General features: G+C 41.0%; 1 protein-coding gene across 4 annotated transcripts in view; it reads right to left on the reverse strand.

Moving 5' to 3' along the window:
• Positions 1 to 1,302: 1,302 nt before the first annotated feature.
• The window catches only part of NDFIP2 (Nedd4 family interacting protein 2), a 55,631-nt gene continuing 38,828 nt past the window's right edge, over positions 1,303 to 18,105 (reverse strand). For all 4 annotated transcript variants that reach the window (XM_083735371.1, XM_083735369.1, XM_083735372.1 and 1 more), the window contains 5 exons: positions 14,302 to 14,389; positions 10,593 to 10,717; positions 8,138 to 8,204; positions 6,515 to 6,620; positions 1,303 to 3,586 (listed from right to left, as the gene is read on the reverse strand). In XM_083735371.1, the coding sequence (XP_083591497.1) occupies positions 6,517 to 6,620; positions 8,138 to 8,204; positions 10,593 to 10,717; positions 14,302 to 14,389 (384 nt within the window). In that variant the 3' untranslated portion in view covers positions 1,303 to 3,586; positions 6,515 to 6,516. The remainder of the gene's footprint in view (positions 3,587 to 6,514; positions 6,621 to 8,137; positions 8,205 to 10,592; positions 10,718 to 14,301; positions 14,390 to 18,105) is intronic.

The following is an 18,105-nucleotide window of genomic DNA, read 5'->3' on the forward strand; positions in this document are numbered from 1 at the left end:
TGCTATTTTGATCTCTGATGCAGAAGGACCTTTGGTCCCAGGAACTGAAATGCCTGTTTCAAATGTAAAACAGATTATTTTTAAAATCTACCGTATTTTTCGCCCTATAGGATGCACTTTTCCCCCTCCAAAAATGAAGGGGAAATCTGTCAAAACAAAAAAAATTCCTTCCAGTAGCACCTTAAAGACCAACTAAGTTAGTTCTTGGTATGAGCTTTCGTGTGCATGCACGCTTCTTCAGGGGAAATCTGTGTGCATCCTATGGGGCGAATGCAAGCTTTCGCTGAAGCTTGGAGAGCGAGAGGGGTTGGTGCGCACCGACCCCTCGCTCTCCAGGCTTCAGGAAGCTATCAGCAAGCCTGGGGAGCCCGCGGGAGTTCCCACAGGGCTCCCTAGGCTGTGGATAGCAGCCTGCTTCCCGGAGCACGGGGCACGCTGAAAGCAGAGCGCCCGGCCCTTCGGGCAGACATCAGGCAGCCCCACAAGCTCGGGGGACAGCGGGGAGGCGAAGTGCCGCCATCCCGCTGTTCCCTGACCTGGTTTGGATTCCCCGACCTGGTTTTGGGGGGAAATAAAGGGGGGGAAATTCCTTTATTTCCCCCCCAAAAAACTAGGTGCGTCCTATGGGACGAACAATACGGTATATTTAATATCAAACGTCTGTTAAACTTTATACTTAAATCTCTTACAAACCAAGTCCATGACCCTCTATTAAAGCAACTACTCTATTCCCAATTCAAGAATGGAAAGTGTAATGCTGGTGGTCAGGAAAAAGGGTTCAAAGACTCTCTCAAGGCAAATCTTTAAAAATGTAGTATAAACACCGACAATTGGGAAACACTGGCCTGCGAGTGCTCCAACCGGAGAACAGCCTTTACCAAGGGTGTCAGGACAAAAGGGAGAAACGTGCCAAGAGGAAGCCATGTTTGGCAAACCTTCAGCTACTACCCAGAAACCTATGTCCCCACTGTGGAAGGATGTGTGGATCCATAATTGGCCTCCACAATCACTTACAGACTCACTGTTAAGATCATATTCATGGAAGACAATCTTTCTCAGCTATGAGTGATTGCCAAAGCAGCAGCTTTGATCTTAGATAAAAACACCACTCACACAAGTATGTTCGTTCTCTCTCTCTCTCTCTCTCTCTCACACACACACACACACGTTTACAAATCCTCCACAACACTGTAACAAATTTATAGTTTTAAAAATGGAACCAAGCAGAAAGAATCCAGACAAACCATTTGACCTGATAGAAACTGCAGCAGTTTCCTAATGTGCAAATTAAAACCAGGAGCCTTTATTCCAAAACAAAAACTTTTATTCACCTGCCTCTTATGAGAACAAATAATGCAAAAAAAGGAAGATAAATAAGAGAGATAGAGAGGAGAGAAAATCATAGAAAAAATACTGATGAATTCAGAGAGAAACACATGGGAATTCCCAAGAGAATCTTGTTTTCATGAAAAGCAGTAGTGGGCTTTTGCTTTCAAACTCTTCAGCCTTTTTTTTAATTATTATTATTCCTGAAATATTAAAGAATATAAACCTTATGCATACAATAGATACAAAATTGGATACAGCACTAAATGAGACATATAATTCCTCTACACATTAGTATTAAAAATGCAAGAGTTCAAATTAAGAAACAAACAAAAGAATAAATGTGCATCTACCACTCCCCAAACACAGAGTGATTAGTGATTGGCAGCAACTGAGATGAGAGCTGTTTGTGGATATCTGGGAGATTTTGTCTCCCGTCATGCCAGAGTGCAGAGTCCCAGAGATGTTTGGGGAAGAAACACATGTGCTTCAACATTTGCCTCCCCATAAAAAGCCCTAGATATATTCCTTTGCACGGGAGGGCCATCATTACTATGGTGCGGATACCACTGATGGCGAATTGCTTGTATTTTTGCAAGGAAAATGAAAATGTGCCCAATGGAATTGACCTAAACTTAACATCATTCCTGTGAAAGCATGACAAGTAACCGTTGGGGTTAAGGAACGGTGATTATGGAAATACTCCCACAAAACACAACGACAAGTAAAACTGACACTCCGGCTTAAAGAACTAGGTTGTTCATCCACTGGTGGGGTGCAATGTCTGTTCCTTTCACCTGGAATGGAGCAGGGCTCCTTGACAAACTCACCTAGAGGAGTGGAGGTTGTGCAGTTGGAGTCAGAGAGTGTACAGTCCTGATCTCCAATTAGAGCCAATGATTGTAGGGCGAGAAAAAGGAGTGGGGTAGAGGTCTACCTACCTAGAAAAAAGTGCAGGACCAGACTAGCAATTATCTTACGCTAGCCTTTCCAATGAGATGATGAACATGACAGTGAAACGAGTGTAAGACTTCCCCCCCTGCAGGACCGGGACTCAAAATCCATCAATTTGTGCCCTTAAGGAAACATCATTGTTCTGATGCACGTCTTAATTCTTTTGGCTCTGTACAGATTGTTGCCAAAAGGTTTCTTGCAGGGCTTAACGCTCACAAAGTTACACAGCCCCAAAGACCCGTATGCACATCAAACTGGTAAGACATTGGAGAAGAAGTGATATTGCTAATATTTTGCCATTGTTTGTAATCCGGACACTTCTTTTTGAAGCTTAAGGGCTGGTGGGAATGTTTTGGGAGCAGCGCAGCCACTGATCCAACATGGCTCAATCCCATGTTGCTCTGCTAAGGCAGAAATAATGGAGAGGCCACAGAGGAAGAGAGAGAGCAATCCCATTACTCCCTGATCTGATAACTGAGGCTACTGCTCCCATCTCTCATCTGGTTTCCTAGATCACTAGAACAGCATGGGATGGTGTTACACTTTCCTGTAACTTAATTATCAGATCAAATATTGGGACTTTATGAACTACAGCACATGCAGATTTTTTTACTGTATATGCATACTTTAAGAATCTGTTCAAATTGGGCTTAAAATGGCAGTGATTAAGGCTACTGCTTTTATGGCCCACATCTATGTAGGGGGGAGGCGGGACCCAAATTCACACCAGTGTAAGAGAGGTGCACTAGGGAAACCTTGGTTAGCCCTCGACAGCTTTTCAATGTGTGTTTATAGAACTACATATCATGTGATAGAGCAGTTTTTATGTGCATAATTGGATGAATGCAATTTACATACTAACAGAGTCTGAGTGGCTTACTTTGAGTCATTCAGTACAAATTACTTGTACTTAATGAAACTTCTGTTAAGTAGATAGTACATAATACTGTGAAAACAAGTTACCACTTTAAATCTTCCAGATACAAAACACAAATTAGTCAAGTCTGGCTGTATTCAACTGCTTAGCAGACCATATGCATGGAATTTATTCTTTTTAAAGTTCTTGTTAAATTAGCACATATGCATATGTGCAAGACAAAAGGCAATGCTTAATATAAATATTTATTGGAATGAACAGAAATGGCACTTAAGCATAGACCACCCTGTCATTCCCTAAGCGGCAAAAAGATCCTGCTTCAAATTTATCTCCTGCTTCTAGTAGTCGTCTTTCCCTATTCGCTTGGAAGGTTACAGATTGGCTGGAAGTTCACATTGGTATGAGAAAGGAATGTCTGGTCGATGCAGTCTGGGAATAAAAGAAAAGAGCTGTATTTTAGTTAACTAAAAAAATCAGCGGGATAATCAAACAACATATTTAACAATACTGCATTCTGAAATATGTATGTGAATATAGTCTCTCGTGGATATTTCAGTACATGGAGAATTTTTCACCGTTACAACAAGAACTCCAGTAGAGGCAAATTAGTTTCTGGGCTAAGTTAAAGGTGCTTTAATCTTTAAAACCCCGTATGCTTTCCCCCTGTGGTATCTGAGTAAGCATTTTCCCCCTGCATTCCTTCCCAGGTGTTAAGAACAGGAAGCAAGGCTTTTCCTGCAGGTGTAACCACCATTAGAAATGTGACTGGCCACCACCTTAGGGTGGTGGCCAACGATTGCGGAATTCCCTTTCTTCAGAAAAACTCAAGATTCATTTAGTTGCCCCTTCTAAAGCCCATGGAAACCTCTCTGTTTGGAAACATCTTAGGTTTGTAAACCCTTGGGAGACACGGTTTACAGACTGCTACCTATTCCATGTCAAGGGATGCAGGTGGTGCTGTGGTCTAAACCACAGAGCCTAGGGCTTGCTGATCAGAAGGTTGGCGGTTCGAATCCCCGCAATGGGGTGAACTCTCATTGCTTGGTCCCTGCTCCTGCCAACCTAGAAGTTCGAAAGCACATCAAAGTGCAAGTAGATAAATAGGTAGCACTCTGGCGGGAAGGTAAACAGCGGCTTTAAATCATGCTGGCCACACGACCCAGAAGCTGTACACTGGCTCCCTCAGCCAATAAAGCGCGATGAGCGCCGCAACCCCAGAGTCGGCCACAACTGGACCTAACAGTCAGGGGTCCCTTTACCTATTCCATGTCAAGAATGGTCAGACATTCAGCTGTTTTTGTTGAGAATTTATGCTATGATGTTGTTTTCACCTATGCTTTAAGGGCTCCAGTCAGTTATACATTTTGAAAACAAGCACACCGCTCATTTACATTGTTCTGAAGCCATATTAAATTGGTTGGTCTACATTTTTATCTTCAGCCCCTGAATTATATTCAGACATTGATACAAAGAGTAATAACAGATTAATACTAGATTATAGTATAGTATAGTAGATTATAACAGATTAATACTGAATATTGATAACTATTTAAGTGTGAAGATAATCTTTGCCTTAAACACATCTTCACCACACTATATTTGGGGGCCCTTTCTTCATTTTATCCCTTCCATGCATCTACGTATAATACTATAGATAGCTTTTGTGGTCAGTTTAGGGGCATGATACTCTGGGGATGTTAAACTCTGGACAATATCATTTATATATAAACTAAATAGTGTGGGAGCTAGGATGCAACCTTGCTTAACTCCCTTTGTGGCTGGTACAGATCCTGTGAACTGCCCATTTGTAGAGCAACACACTTTCAGCACTGTGTTTTTATACAGACATTTAACAAAGAGCAACAATATTTTTATCTATACTTGGAAGAGTTCAGCTTATCCCACAGTCTTACTCAATAGACTGAATCAAATGCAGCTTTCAGATCAATGAAATCTGCATATAGCACACCACCTGGTTTCTTAACATACTTATCTATAAAATGGGGTAGTACAAAGCAATGGTCTATAGTGGATCCGCCTTATCTAAATCCTGCTTGCTCTTTGGCAAAAATAGCTCCATTGGTTATCCAATCAACTAGCTTATTGTAAAGACGCTTTGTATGTAATTTGCTAATTACAGGTAGCAAACTAACTAGTCTATAACTAGCCGGATTGCATGCAAGGCCCTTTTTGAATATAGGGATGACTACCGCTGTGGCCCAAACTTCAAGAAATAACCCGGATGAATCAATAAATCAGACTATTGTGCATTTAAACTACTCTGTCCTTTCCTCCCCACCCCCACCCCATGAAAGACCCTTCCGGAAAGTGAACATTGTGCATGCCACCTCTCTCTTCCTTGAAATCCCTCCTTACAACCCACCTTTTCCACATGGCTTTTTGTTTATCCTCTTAATCCTCATCCAAACTTCAAGTGTTTGCAACAGCATTTGCCCACATTCTTCCCTCTTCTGTTGTCCCCCCCCTCCCCACTCTCCCTTTTAGATTTTAAGCTCCTTGGGAAACAGGAACCCATCTACATTGCTGGCATAATTCTGTAAGGCACCACTGCACACTGACGGTGCAGTTTAAACATCCACTTCCTTGTCCAGGGAGATGAGCATGTTTGGAAAGAGTCAGTATTGTGATATGAATATTACACTAGGACCACAAGTGTTGCAAAGGGAAACCTCTCATTCAAATAGCATTTTGGCAATGAACTTGCAAGCTACTTTTATGCACCTTGCTATTTTCTTAGCCCGCATGACACACCCTCCCAAACTGAAACATGGGATAATAATGCCGGTCTAACTTGCATTTTTGTCAGAAGTCCTTGCAAAAGCCTTAAGATAAGTGATCTGGAAACTGAAAAGGGAATGCAAATATCATGGGCAACGTTCAATGGGACCATACTACCATCAGTTAAGGCCTGGTATGTCTCTTTTCTATAGAATGTGGGTTGAAGTTTAAATGCTCATGGACTTTGAAGACATAATAGTTACGCCTGCCAAATGTTAAAAAGGTGTTTAGGGAGTTGGTTTATCCTCACTACAGAAGAGTCAGGCATGTATGCAGAGGCCTACAACATTTAATAAAGTTGGGGAAATCAGATATTAACAGCTTGCTTTTCTGTCACGAGGAATGCATGGGACTTGGTTGCTGTTTTTTTAAAAAAAAGAAGGAGGGAAACACAACCTTGACGTTGCAGAAATAGGCTTGACAAACAAAGGCAACTATCAAGCAATAGAAGGCAATATTTGTGCATGCAAGCCCAAGTGTGCAAAACTGAGAAAGCAATTTCGCTGAAGGCATTTTCTGTGCCAAGTACTTACCTACGAAAGGAGCCACGGTGCTTACCTCTAGTACAAGAAGAAAAATCTTGTTCTATGAGCAGCTGCCATACTTTCAGACATGTTTCTGACTTTCAGGTAATTAACAAAACCTCGGAAAAATAGGAGGAGACCTGAAAGCAGAGGTGCAATGTGAAACGTTGATTAAAAGATGCATTCTTATGCTAATTGAAAGGAAGCAAGCTTTCAACAATTTGCCATTTTACACGTTCAGTACGTATGCCAAGGAACTTTTATAGAGTCACAGTCACATCAACATACCTTGGCAAGTTCAAGGAAAGGGTGCTTTCCTAAGCTGGCTTTCTAAGTAGGAAGTCGGAGACTGTACAGAGAAGCTAAAAATATGCGGCAAGTAGGATGAAAGCTTAACTTTCCTATGCAATCAATCACAGTATCTCCAACAGGAACCTATATTAATTACTGAATCAATCAACGGCCTTAATTTTAATTAGACTTGAGTTTTACTCTTGCTTTTTCTGCCAAGGTATGTATGGGCTATATGGGCATTTATTTGCATCAGCGGTGCATCTATAAATTGCTGCTGTTTACATTTAGTTCTTATATTTTATTGTTTACGGGCCGTTTCAAGAAAGTTGGCATGGAATTTTAAAATAAAGTGGTAGGAATAAGATGTAAATAGTTGGGGTGATAGTTACGCCACAAGGCAAGATCACCAGCTGACCCAAGTAAGTGAGCCAAGCTTCGGATGTACAATGGATGCTCAAATACACTTAAAAGCCTTCTTTTCCCCAGCAACCCTCCCTGCAGCTGCCCCAGAAGCCTGAAGCTCGGCAGACAGCTTTTCAAAAGAAAATTGAGGGAACAGAAGCACTGTGTTCAGCAGCATAAAGCCCTTCCCCTTGCCTGAGTGAATAATGATTAATACACAGTGCATTTCTAAGGCAAAAAGGATACCTCCATGGATTGAATACAAAGTGACAGGCACACTCGCATTCAAAACCATTCATATAGTCCAAGAAAATAATTATAAAAACTAGGTATCTTAAAAGAAAAGCTTATACGCAAACTTTGACCTTATATACTTGAATAGTCTTAGTTGAGTTATGATGCTGTGTTTTAAACATAATGAGATCAATTCAGAAACAAGCTTCATCTTATTTAGATTTAGAAAACGTAAAAAATAATTCAGAAAAATCTACCCTCTGTCTCTAACAGACTTCTATTTTTCTGACTTTTAAAAAGGAGCAGTGGTAAAACAAAGAGTATCAATGAAACCCACAGAGTATGAAAAATATAAAACAGATTTTCTAACAGAACGTTGAGGATAGGTATCAGACGACCCTTTGCATTAGCATGTTTGGGATTTTGCTTTTAAAAGTTAAATTAAATATTTAATTGATCAAACTTTATTTATTAAGGACTGGTGCCACATTCAAGCATGAACCGCCTCTTGTGAAAATTACTTTGTCTGTGAAGAGGCAATATGGAAATTCTATCTAACGTGCTTGATCTGTGATAAGTTCTACCACTGCTACAGTAAGCCCTTGATTTCAATGAGCATACATGTGCAAATTTACTGCCAATCTTTCTTAAACCCAGTTAGGATTGTTCTACGCAGTTATCAAGTTAGTTGGAAATTCAGAAAGTAAAGTTTCTGATTGGGACTTACCAAGTACAAGAAATATCCACCAAAGCCAGTATTGTCCATTGAAATAACCAGTAAAGTAATCTGAGAACTGGAAGGGGAGAAAAGCCCCCAAACATGTTAGCTACATTTCAAATCATGCTTGTAACATATTAGGTTTACTGAAAATACATAACATTATTACAGAACATACACAACAAATAAATAAAAAATCACAATTGGTGCATTTGGGAAGACAAATATACTCTGTGCAGCTTTAGAATAAAAGAGGAGTTATTTCTTTTACTTTCTTGCAAGCAAAGAAGTCTCAACCAACCTGTGAAAAAATGGTTTATTAAGCACTGCTCATTAGAATCAGACAGTCACCATAATAATGGTTGCGTTTGTAAATCCGTCTCTCCCCCCCCCCCCCGCCCCGTGTCTGCCATCTCAAACACATTACAGGAGCCTGCTGCTTTCGATATTAACACCAAAAGTCACATTAGTTTAATCTTATCAGATGGGGATGTTTGGCTGACCCCACAAAAGGAGAGCTTTTGACCTTCTGTACACCCCCTACTGATAATCGCTGCCAAGAATACCAGTTCCATAAAGACCCCTGATTCATTAAACTCTTTTCATTTTCAAACTAGATTCTCCAGCATTCAGTTCCCAGCAGTGAGCTGAACGCAGCTAAATGAACCTTGAAGGGCCAATTCAATCGTTCCTGTTAGCGAGCACGGTAGACAGTTTTGTCTTCTCTGTGATGTGGGAATCTGAACAGGCAGCTGGAGGGTAGGGTGCGATGGTTTTGGAGACAGGTATCTGGCCTTCAGCAGACTGCAGACTGCATGCTTCACTGATAAAAAGGGTTGACTCAAATGTCTCCAAGAACTCAGCACCGTTACAGCCTGAAACTCAAAGTAACACAGAAGGTGCACTGCAACTTTTAGAGGGTGGTAAGAAACAATTTAGTCAAGCAGGGGCTATTCAATCACTTCCTTCTCTGTTGCTACAATTGCTCCAACTTGCCTATCAACTCTAGGTTGTTTCGTGTCAGTAAATAATTGGCTAATTGGCTAATGCAGTATGTTAAGTCAAACATTTAAAGAAACAAGGCAGGGCCAAATGCTCTTATAAATGATTACATAGCAGAAAAATAAGGCCAGTTTGCACATAATCATTTAAACTGGCTAATGGAGCATTTCCATTATTTAAAGCTTGTTAGTGTATTTATGGCATTTGCAAAAAGAAAACACAGTAAAAACAAAAATACTTCCAACAAGGCCTAACTATATGCCTTCATCAAATGCAGAAAAGCTTCCCACAGTATTACAACACATTCACTAAACTTTAGTAAGAGATGGCCACATTATTATAGCTTGGCCAACTATGAGTGTCTCATAGGGCCATGAACAACCTGTTCCTGCCAACTGCAACCAAGCAGTACACCTGCCTCTGTTTTTGTGTGGTCCCACCTATTTATATCACCTAGATTTGGCATCATGTCGCAACTGCAGTGCAGCAGAGGACGCACACTGGAAAGGGCTTGAGCCTGCTGTAAGTCCTGAGATTTCCCCAGGCTGTGGGCAAAAAGAGGGGAGCTACAGGAAACCCAAACAGGCCAGCAAGGAAGGTTTGTAATAGCTGTAGACAGAACAGGTCAAGTATCTGACATCTATTAAAATTCCCATGCCTGAGCAATTTTAAGGGGGTCTCTGCTGCTGTGTTAATGCAACAGACTGCCTTTGCTCCCACTGCTTTCCTTTGGATGTGACCTACTTGTCTCAACTTTGCACCCTCTCAAAAATGTGGCAGGAGCAGGGAATCTGTGGCATCCTTAAGTAGCTGCTGGTGCCCATGTGCCCTAGGTGTGCCTAGACCCTCACGCCTAACCTGGGCCCAAATTTTAACATTAATAGCACTTAGAAAAGCTCTTAATGGTTTGGGGCAAAAAGGTAGCATGTTGTATCATTTATTGGGAGCTTCTGTACCCTGTCCCATAACAGCTTAAATACAATCAATTAAAAGAGGACACTTCCAGACTTCAGGCCAAAAAATCCAAAATGCATGGCCCAAAATGAAAAAGGGATCTGAAGGGAGGAGGGGGAAAGCAAACTCAGACACCAATTCTTAAATGTGAATAGTAGGTCTTATAATAATGACTAGCTAGAATGGAATACACAAACTACCAAGTTGCTTGATTGACATGTTCCTCTTGCCTAAACTGAATCATCTGTAGAAATATCAACATCATAGTTCAATAAAATTAAAGCATTAAAAGATAACCAAAGAAACAAAACTACTATAAAGGCAAAAGTTCCCATGTCACAAAAAACAACCACATAACTCAAATTTTGTTGCATTAAACTACAACAAATTCTTGGTCCTTTAAGTAGATTCTTGATCAAAGTGGAAATAATTATCTGCCAATATTCATTTTAAACAAAAAAAGTCCTTTTAAAATTCATTTTAAGACCTGTAATTGAAAGAGACTTACTCGAACAATGAGAATCCATTTGATCAGAGACAGCCCAAATCCACAGATGGCACCATATCTTCCTGCTATGGTGTTCGTTATACAGAACGATAAGCAAAATCCAATCCAGTTGAAAATGAAGGCCACTAAAATGAAACGAACGTCTCATTAAAACTTAATTGCATTTATTTTAGCCGAATTCATATGTGTGTGTGTGTCTGTATGTAAATTGACTTTATCAAGATACTTATTTAAGACTGTTTAAAAGGTAAAAGCAAACAATAAAAAAGAAACCGCTAAGAACGGAGAAGCAATGGAGTAGCTCGTAATATTTAGGGTGAACTGGGATGAACCAAATCAAAGTTCTAAGACATGGGTGAACGGTCTGGGAATCAGCATGTTTTTTACATGAGTAGAATGTGTCCTTTTATTTAAAATGCATCTCTGGGTTATTGTGGGGCATAGGAATTCGTCCTTTTTTCCCCTTCCCCCCCCTTCAAAATATAGTCCAGCCCCCCACAAGGTCTGAGGGACAGTGGACCGACCCCCTGCTGAAAAAGTTTGCTGACCCCTGCTCTAAGGCTTCACAGACACTCCTGACAAATGTCCAGAGTGAGCAACTCTGAGGATCTCCCAATAAAAAGCAAAAAGCTTGAGTCAAAAAAGTGCATTATGGACATATGGACTTCCTCACTTCTAACAAAGTTTCCCAATGAAAGATGACTTTAAAAGAAGCACTCATTGTTTTAATACCCCAGGAGGTCATCCAGAGATTTGGAGCAATATGTCATCAACACGCAGATAACATCCAGGTGCACTTTCGCTTTTCATGCAAGACAGGTGAAACTGTAGGGATGCTAAACGGATGCCTGGATCTGGTAAGTGATGCATGAGGGCCAGAAACCTGAAATCCAGTCCAGACAAGATGGAGGTGGTGTTAGGAGGTGGTTTGTCTGCTCTAGGAGAAGTTCAACCTGTTCTTGATGGGATTGCATTCTCCTTGTCTTTGAAGCCCTGAGTAGCCTCCATAGCACGTAGCACATAGCAGCTTTCACCAGCTTTGGCTATGCACCAGCTCTAGCCCCTTCTGAACACATATACCCTGGCGATGATTTATCCATGATCTATTAACATTTCCGTTGATTATAATGTACCGTAGTGCCATTAAAAACTCTCAGAAAATGTAGTTGGCAATCTAGACATTATATTTCAAACTAGCCGGGTCTGGTTGAACAGAACATTTCACCCACTTTAAAATGGCTAAAATAGCTCCCTGTTCATTTCCAGGAATAATTCAAAGTATCCATATTGATCTTTAACATGTATTAAGATCTGCCTTGGAGACCCTCCTCCAGGATATTAGGATGATAGCAATTGGACCTTTTCTATAGCATCATCCTGGCTTTAGAATTCTCTTCCCAAAGATTTTCCAGATAGCAAGTTTATCTTTTCAGCATAGGGCGAAACACTTAACAGGCTTTTTAGGTCACCAATTTCAACTCTATTTTTAGCTGGATGCTGGCTGCTCCATCTGTATATTTCATTGAAGATATTTTACCCTTTCATTGTTTTTAAGGATTTTACATTGCATGCCTCTCTGGAAATTTCTCTGTTAAAAGTGAGGGGTTTCAACTGCTGGGGATAAACACAACCCACTATCCAAAGATTAACAGATTTAATTGTCCTTTTCTTTCTCGAGGTCCAGAAATTGCAGGGAGGTTTTGTATTCCCCACCCCATTGCTCAATACTGCTAGACTGGAAAAGCAGCCTCCACAGTGGTGTGCTAAATATTTAAAGGAGCATCACGTCTTATGCCTTGTGCTAAAGAGGTGCACAAACTCACATTTTCATTTACAAGTGGCAAGTTCCATCATGTGGAGCTCTTATTTTCATTAGAGTACTCGGCTATTCGAGAAGCTGCTCCAGTTTCCCAGAAACATTAATCAGCGCTGTCAAAATGTAATTTTACTCTTCCACCAGTTCCTTGTTTACATCTAGATTGCACAACTTGCAACCCACCGAACTGAACATAGCCTAAAGGCCATATATGGTGACTACCCAGAGCTTGATAAATCTCCCGATTTTGCTGCCTTTGAAAATTAGGAGCGGTGAAACCATTTGGTTCATACGTGGCTCATCTGCTATGCTTGGGCAGTGCTGACCTGGCTGACATGAATTGAAAAAAGCCCCTGCCCCATTATCCTAATGCAGAGCTTTCCAAACTTTTCATGTTGGTGACACACTTTTTAAGCATGCCTCTTTTCACGACACAGTAATTCAGTTTTACTAGCAAACCAGAGGCTTTCCAGCCACTGGAGGAGCACGGGGAGCGTTTGTGTGACACACCTACAGACTGCAGCTGACAAACTTAACGTGTTGCGACACAGTTTGGAAAGCTCTGCTCTAATGTGATTTTTTTACTTTGCAAACAGCAGCCAAAGATATGCTTGTATAACATATCTGTAATATTCAATTAAAATACAAACACAGAATCTAAAGACCTGCGTTACTGCAGTTAATTTCAAGTATCAACATGAATAGTTGCAAAACATTAAACACTTGTTGCATATAAGTCATGAATGACAGCAGCTGCAATACAGAGAATTGTCACAGGATGGCAGTCACGTATCATGATCCACAGCAAGGACGGAAATTAATTTAACTTCAAAATAAGGAGCAATGTTCAGTGTGTGTGACACACTATGGAACTACTGGATTCAAATTACAATGCTTCAATTACTGTAAATTCAGAATCAGGTGCTTTTATCATAACACTGGTCTACTGGGGAGCAGGATAGGAGCTGGGTGAGAAAGATTATCATCCTACTCCACATATCAAGAGCCCAGCCTATGTTACTGATGTCAGTAAAAACTGATATTTGAGAGTACCATAATCAACCTACACTTTACCTCCACTTATCCAGCCTCGGAAGTCAAGTGCAAATATATCATTGGCCGCTGATGAAGTTAAATTTGCTCAAACCGCATGTCAATGGCAACTCTTAACAGCACAGATCTCTCTCAGGATTCTAACATGCTTTGCAATTTGATGCATAAGCCTAAAATCGTAAAATGTGAGTATCAAGGCTGGTTGTGGCTCCTTGTGGCGCACATGAATCTAGGTCAAACTGCAAATTGCCGCTGCCTAATGTGTGGAACAGCCCTCAGAAGAGAGCTAAATGATGAACAAGATTTTAATATATTTCTCTATTCTCCATTAGTAAATGCTGCATCTTGTGTGGCTGGGAAGAGAGATTCTTAGAATCATAGAACTGTAGCGCTGAAAGGGACCACAAGGGTCATCTAGTCCAAACCCCTGCATCGCAAGCATCTTTTTGCCTAACATGAGGCTGAAACCCATGATCCTGAGTCTCATGCTCTACCAACTGAGTGACATCAAGAATCCTGCTGCATTTACCATGGAGGAAGAACCTCTGGCTCAGGGTCTGAGTGTGTCCCCAGGACTCAACCCAGGTCCTGTGCTCCCCCTTCCCTCTACATCCTCCTCTGTCAATTTTACCTAGCTGGAATGTGTCCTTGAACTATGATGAAACCTTTTGCATGTCTGAATGGAAGATGGACAGTGATCGGTGTCTGGCCACACCCATCACTGGTATGCAGCTGTCAAAAAGTTGTTTGCAATGAGAAGCGGCCCTTGGACTGAAGGGTGTTCCCCACCCATGCCTCAAACAACTGCTGCTTACGAGGACACAAAGATGTGTTACTTACTGAAAAAAGCCAACATGAAGATGCCATCATTACCCACGCGAAGCTGGTCTGCATCACTGAAATCGTCCCTTGGGGGATACTCTTCTTCCTTTAAGATGATGATGATGATTAATAAAACACATTGCATCGAATTAAATTAATACTTTTCAAACTACTAATTTAAGTGGGAGTAGGTATCTAGGTAAAAAACCAAGGTGAATACATATGTACACTTCAGTTGCTTAGACTGCTTGTTCATAATAAGTTATTTTTATTTATTAAGTGTACATGGCCACACATCAGTAAACTTCTGTGACTTGCAAAATAAAAACTGAAATATTTAAAAACATAAAATGCAATAATTAGAAAAATAACTAAGAAAAAATCCCTAGTTCAGTATCATTTATTTTACTATTGTACTGAAGCCAAGCTAAACCTATTTACTGAAGTGTTTCTAAATTACTTCATATTCTAAGATTTCTAAGGATAAACAGAAAAACGGTATCATAAAAACAAATCTAGTAATGGCAGGGTTGAATCTTATAGGTCTGGGGAAACTTGGGACAAGAAGTTATGTCTTTGTCAGATGCTCGAAGCAACTGACAGAGGACACTTCAGGTGCAGTGGAGGGATGCAGAACACAGGAGCAAGAATAGAAAATTCTGATTTTCCGCTTACTGCTTGAATGGGAAACATGCAACCTTCCGGATGTTGCCGGACTACGAATTCCACCCTCCCCGGCCAAACCACGCTGGCACGGTTTGATGACAGTTGGAGTTCAGCAGCATCCACAGCCCCCATGGATTCCCTCCATGCTGTGGGATGTGGTATGAGTACAGGACTTTAGAGAGGAAGGCAGTCCTTTAGGTAAATAACTTACAGAAGCCCTGTCCTACTGGAACAAGACCTTGAAAATGACCTGGCAGCTAACTGGCAACCAGTGTAGTTCTCTCCGTAATATGTCTGCAGCCATGTGCTCAACTCAACAACCTGGCTGTGGTGTGGTGTTCTGCACTGGCTATGGCTTGTGGAGCTGTCTCTTGAAAGGCACATTAAGGTAGTCCAATTTGAGATTACCAACACACATACATCAGGCGGCTATGCTATCCTTGCTGAGGAAAAGGCACAGTTGGTGAACCAAATTAAGCCGGTAATAGGCATGCCTTGCCATCGATGTTACCCAGATATCCCTCGGCAAAGATGGATCACAGAGCACACCCCCCCCCATGACACATCTGGTCTGTTAGAAGGAGTGCGGTCCCATACAGACCTGGGAACCACCCACCAACCAAGTCTCCCTCTTACCAAAGTATAGGCCAGGCTTCCTCAACCTCAGCCCTCCAGAAGTTTTGAGACTACAATTCCCATCATCCCTGACCACTGGTCCTCCTAGTTAGGGATCATGGGAGTTGTAGGCCAAAAACATCAGGAGGACCAAGGTTGAGGAAGCCTGGTATAGGCCCATGAATGGCTTCTCTATTCTCACCATTCCTCAGCACTTCATCTCTTTCCCAAGCTAATGGGTTAGGCCCACATTCCTTCCTGGTTGTTCCTTCGTCTCTCTCTCAAGAGTCAACCAAAACAAGCAGCAAAGGGTGGCGGCCTCATTGAACCACATAATTTTACGAAAAAGTTGCGCTCTAAAATTACTTAGCCGCTGAAGTCAGAGAGCCCCTTCACATTTCAAGTTCTTGGGGTGCAGTGTGTAACATGCATGACAAAGACACTGGTTAAAAATGCACACATACAGAAGGGAGCAGTGACTGGCCACTCCCCCAAAATGTACATTTATGGGAAACACTAAAATGTCAACGGGCCACCAGTTTCTGTATGGATATTTAACACAACACCCTAAAGTGTGAAACACCTGCGTGCTTTCTAATTAACTCATCGGAAAAGTTCAGGTGTGTGTCTTTCTTCCCTAAGTCTTGCTACAGTAATTAGGATTTTAGATTCTGTTGAGTTTATGTATCTCAACAAGGAGCCATAGTTTACTGAGGGACTGCAGAAAGGTCTAAGTTGGTTCTCCAACTTCTGTATTGAAAAGGAAATCAGGAAATCAGTCCAGCGCCGAGGGCCTTCTGGCTGTTCCCTCATTGTGAGAAGCAAAGCTACAGGGAACCAGGCAGAGGGCCTTCTCGGTAGTGGCGCCCGCCCTGTGGAACGCCCTCCCATCAGATGTCAAAGCGATAAACAACTACCTGACATTCAGAAGACATCTTAAGGCAGCCCTGTTCAGGGAAGTTTTTAATGTGTGATATTTGAGTGTATTTTTGGTTTCTATGGAAGCTGCCCAGAGTAGCTGGGGAAATCCAGCCAGATGGGCAGGGTACAAATAAATTATTATTATTATTATTATTATTATTATTATTATTATTATTATTCAGGGAAAATTATTTCCGCTGTAGAGACAGGTGCAATGAAACTCCACCAAAGCCCAATGTTTAACCTGCTCCCTATGCTTACTGAGCCTTGCGCTTCAAGTCTTAACTTCTGGCTTCCGTTCTTTAGTAAATAAAGTAGGTGGTCAGAAGGTATCCAGCTGGTATTTTAGCGTTAGATCAAAACGCACAAAAGATAGAACTACAGCTAAGACACTTCAGCAACTTCCAAGGATTCTTGTCATTGTTTTCCTGTTGTCTTAGTGGCACTTTGGGAAGTTTGAAGATTATTTTTGTTAACTTTGTCATGAAAGAAGCTGGAGAACCCCTAATTCTACTGCATTCCTGGATATATTTTATTTTGAAGATGCATATAGAGCATTATCAAGCATTATTTAAAATGCTGCAGCAGCCCCTGTGTAAACATAGACAGACCTATCTAAGTATTTTCTGATTTCCACCCTCAACTGTTCACATACATTTTAGTAGTTAGGGACTCTCTCTAAATTCCCACTAAATAATATGAACTTAAATCTCATTGATTCTAGCTATGCTATTGAGATATTCAACATGTGCTTATGTAATTGTCCATTGTAAGACAATAGTTCATTCATTACAAGTGTGTAATGAATATTCTAAATCAAAAGCTTTGCTGCTGTCAAGACAGCAGAGGGTGCTAACATCCTAAAAAATGCAACTTCAGTTGAGGTACCATAGTTTTGTTGCTCATACCATTGCAATGTTAAGCAGCGGTCTGGCATCCCTACATTAAAGGGATATTTATTCATCTTTTTTTTTTTTTACTTGCTAGTATGTACTATATAATAGTGAAAATTATACCTATTTTGACTATATGGAAAGACATTATAACAAACATATATTTGCTTCACATTCTGCCTGATAATGTTTAGTAGCTGCAGCATAAACAAGTATTTGACAGAAATTAGCCTAAACACATCTTCGTTGGTATTTTAGAAGTACCAAACAACCATCATTTGGAAGCATAAAGGTGATGCGTAGTAACACCTCACAGAAACTCAATGAACCGAAAGCAAGTGTTGCATTTTATTTCCTTTCATCCTTCCTACTGGATACATTTCCCACTCCAACCCCACCCCTACCCCCCACCCCAAATATTGGAAATTGCATCAATATCCAATCCAAAGGAAGAAACCTTGTTCACAGCAAGATATACTCTAAAACAGGGGAGGCTCAATTGCCCACAGAAATGATACTAGTTTGAATGACCATGATCAATGCTCCCCAAACTGATGTTATCCAGTTGTTTTAGACTAGAACTCCCATCAATCACAGCCAGTATGGTCAATAGTCAGGGATGATGGGACCTGTGGTAGAAGGCACACAGTGAAGGCTCTTCTAGAGCAAGGATGCCCAGCTTACCAGGTATTCCTGGTTATTTCCCTCATGTTTTCAAATTTATTTC

The sequence above is a fragment of the Podarcis gaigeae genome (genome assembly GCF_964106915.1).
Source record: "Podarcis gaigeae genome assembly, chromosome: 4".
NCBI lineage: Eukaryota > Metazoa > Chordata > Lepidosauria > Squamata > Lacertidae > Podarcis > Podarcis gaigeae.